The sequence below is a fragment of the Apium graveolens genome, unplaced genomic scaffold, assembly GCF_009905375.1.
Source record: "Apium graveolens cultivar Ventura unplaced genomic scaffold, ASM990537v1 ctg3238, whole genome shotgun sequence".
In the NCBI taxonomy this organism is placed as follows: domain Eukaryota; kingdom Viridiplantae; phylum Streptophyta; class Magnoliopsida; order Apiales; family Apiaceae; genus Apium; species Apium graveolens.
This window is the reverse complement of record NW_027418001.1, coordinates 45,161-48,590: the sequence shown is the minus strand read 5'-3', so window position 1 is coordinate 48,590 and position 3,430 is coordinate 45,161. Positions and strand designations below refer to the sequence as shown.

General features: G+C 33.1%; 1 protein-coding gene across 1 annotated transcript; it reads right to left on the bottom strand.

Moving 5' to 3' along the window:
- Nucleotides 1-251: 251 nt before the first annotated feature.
- On the bottom strand, nt 252-2,154 carry LOC141701027 (major strawberry allergen Fra a 1.07-like). The gene is made up of 5 exons (XM_074504670.1): nt 2,101-2,154; nt 1,965-2,027; nt 1,464-1,482; nt 645-838; nt 252-533 (listed from the first exon to the last, which is right to left on the bottom strand). Exons 1-5 carry the CDS (start codon nt 2,152-2,154, stop codon nt 252-254), a joined length of 612 nt encoding a protein of 203 aa, XP_074360771.1.
- Nucleotides 2,155-3,430: the final 1,276 nt, after the last annotated feature.

Below are 3,430 nucleotides of genomic sequence, written 5' to 3'. Positions count from 1 at the left end.
ATCTGCTAATTTACTTTGCTTTTGGACAGCTCAACAAGTGTTAATAAAGAATACAAAGCCACATTAGACAAACCATAAATATGGCAGCGTGTTCATTAGTACTATACAGTTCATCATTTTAAGAGAATACCCGGGGCTGGAATACATATTCTACTGAATTTTTTTAGTCTATCCTGGGCTCTAGCCTCTCTTTGCGCCCCGGGTATTTCGCCCTGCACCCGAAGGGAACATTTCAATTGCTTAAAGCCATGCTACACATAGGCATCAGGGTTTTGGAGGAGATATGCTTCCACAATCTTGTACATTCCCATTACCTTCTTTTTCCCAGCATTTATTTCATTCTCCTTTAGCTCAAAATTGCTCTTGGCATAAACTTTGGTTGACATTTTGCAGATGGTTCCCCCAGCACATGAAGCTTCAAACTTTACCTCGTACGATATTTTGTCAATCATGTCCATCATTCCCTCTCCTTCAATCAAAGTGTAGTTATACACATAATTTTCTTGATTGAGGTCGTCGATCTGGTGCTTTAAGTACCTAATTTTGCTTCCTGCAAGCAGGAAAACAGGTCTGTCAAATATATGCTTTCAAAATAAAAGCAAATAAATAGAGGTACATGTTAAATGTATATAGGCCAGAGTCATCTTGCCTTCAGCAAAGTTGATCTGTTTAATGCTTCCTGCTCCCCCATCTCCTTTCAGGAGTTCAATACTCTTAACAGCATGTGGTAATAGTTTTGGAATTAAATTGTTGGAGTCAACTGTTGAAGCCTTGAATATTCTCGCTGGAGCAACCGGAGATGTGAGCTCATCTGTAAATGTAAAGATACCCAAGAGATCTTAATTACAAAAGCTTTTGATCTGTAAATCAAAAGCTTTATGTTGTATGAGAAACTGTGTCTGATTACAGAGATTAGATGACAGAGGTATATACCTATAGTAATTTAAGAATCGGAGATCTTGTTTGCTTAATTTAACAACTATGAATATATTTGATTCTGTTTCGGTGAAATTCGTTGAATTGTCCGGTATGCAAGACCTGCAAGCATTGCACTACAGGTTGTGAAAAGGTATCAGTTGCCCACTTGCCACAAATGTAAAGGACAAGAAAGTAAAAAATTAAGAAACTTCAGATCACATGCAAATTAAATGTGTGTGGCCAAATTACTAAAATGTTTGTACAGAAACATGCGGGTAGAGAAAATGGCTTCCAAAGATGCCAAACCTTGCTGGAAGTAGAATCATACTAAGCATGAGCAATATTGTTGCATTATAAATCCCTACAACTAGCTACCGATACTCGGAAACTGAATCCAAAGCTAGAATATCTCAGCATAGTACTCGTCTCACTGATCGAGAGTTCAAAATACACATAGCAAATCTTATAAATGGAATAATAAATGTACCAACATAAATATGGATGGTATTATTGGTATAGCACTCGATCATTGAGAAATTGCATACCATCGAGGGAATTATGATTCTGCAGTAACATCGAAACTGGTCAATTATGATTCTGCAGTAACATCGAAACTGGTCACGAACTTCCGAATGTAAAGAGCACACAGCGCAGGGAAATGCTAGAGATCAGCCTTTTAGCAGAAAACAGAGTCCATACACTCGCCTCAGAAGAGCAATGTCACGATGGAAGCAAACACAGGCTATAATTACGAAAATAATAGGAGGCTTCCTATTGTCCCCAGTGGAATTCAGAGGTTAAGAAATGACCTATCTCCCATTACTACAACACTGTGGACTTGATTCTTTAGCTGGATCCAAGATTGACTAGGATGCTTTTTAAATTCAATATCTTCGTTAAGCCTCCCAGAAGCACATTCAGTTAAAAGCCCGATGAAACTGATATTATCTGGCTTGCACCCGCACTTCACATCCAAATGAAAATCTTAGAATAGCATCCCTTTATTCCCTCCCATACCCATGAAGCCGTAACACTGTCTTCCACACCTTAGTTTCACTGAGAATGGACCTAGCATCGTTTAGTTTTCCACATTTGGCATACATGTCAGTCTTTAAAGAACAACAAAAAAAACGACCGAATTTTTACAATCTAGTAATCCAAGCTCCAAAATCCCAGCATTACCACATCCAGTAACAATGCGTACACCCACATTTCCTCAAACCTATCATTAAGCATTGTGCTGTATATATACAGAGTTTATTGTAGTTACCTTTTTCAATATGACAAGTAACTATTGAAATCACTGAAAAACAAACAACCAAATGAAATGCCTTCCTTGCACTACATTTACCTCTCTTTTTATTTGTTATATTTAATTGCTATTTACCTAATTTAGATTTTAATATATTTAATTTTCATGATCTTCAATTTAGTTGATAAAATAAAAAAATAAACTAACTAGTTAGAATTATCTTTATTGAAATCAGGACACCACACCATAATATTGAGGTGCATTAAAGTGCAGCTAAGAGTATAAGTTTAACTGTTGTACCAACATTAATCTTTGTTGTAATTTATTAAATATTTTATTATTAATATTTTAATTTTTTTCGTAATTCAATTTTTTAATTCAGTTTTCGATTTTAACCGAAATGGAATTTTTTATTTTAATTTGAAGATCATATTTGCACATGACGTGATCTCATATTATAATTAAAAAAATTACTATCCATAACACTTACTCATTTGGAGGGAATAATTATATAAATAATTTGTAAAAATAATTCAAAATAATAAAATAATTAAGTTGTGTAGTCATCAAAAATACGTATTATCATAATTAATCCAAGTCAAACAAAAATCGGCATTTTTTCTCTAAAAAAATATCAATAAAAGATTCACCTAATAAAATGTCTAAAAATGATGTAACAAAAATAATTTACCAAATTTGAGAAATATTTACATTTCTTGTGTTGCTTTTTTTAGTTACTTGTTATATTTATTTTTTCAATTTCAACAACTTAAATATTATTCAAAGGAAATGTTAAATAATTTTTAGAATATATTGATATAAAATAATTTTATAAACTAATAAATCGATTCCCAAAGAAAGAAGACCCGAGATATCACTATTCTGAGATAAATGACCCTCAATGTCATTTTTCCGGAAAAATTGCCTCAAATACAGGGATGTAAATTGATCCTCTCTATTCGGTATTTCGGCTTACATCCGACTCGAAAATATAATACATGTCTCATATTCGTTTTACAAACGATTCAAATCTGGCGGAAAAATTAAGCTCGATTAAAATATGATCCCGGATATGAGCACTCATATACCCGCTCAAATTAGGACTCAGATTATTTTCTATAAAATGATACTACCCGAATATCTAAATATGATGCATGGCTCTTATTCGATTCGACCCCATATGTATTATATATTTTTAACCCATTACATTTGTAAGTAAATAATCATTTAATAATTCTTCATATCTTATATAATTTTTAA

Coding starts and splice junctions, on each gene's coding strand:
- LOC141701027 (XM_074504670.1), bottom strand. CDS start 2,154: ATGCTTAATGATAGGTTTGAGGAAATGTGGGTGTACGCATTGTTACTG. Junction 2,028..2,100: donor ACGCATTGTTACTGGATGTG/GTAATGCTGGGA, acceptor TGTTCTTTAAAG/ACTGACATGTATGCCAAATG. Junction 534..644: donor TCAACTTTGCTGAAGGCAAG/ATGACTCTGGCC, acceptor AAAATTAGGTAC/TTAAAGCACCAGATCGACGA.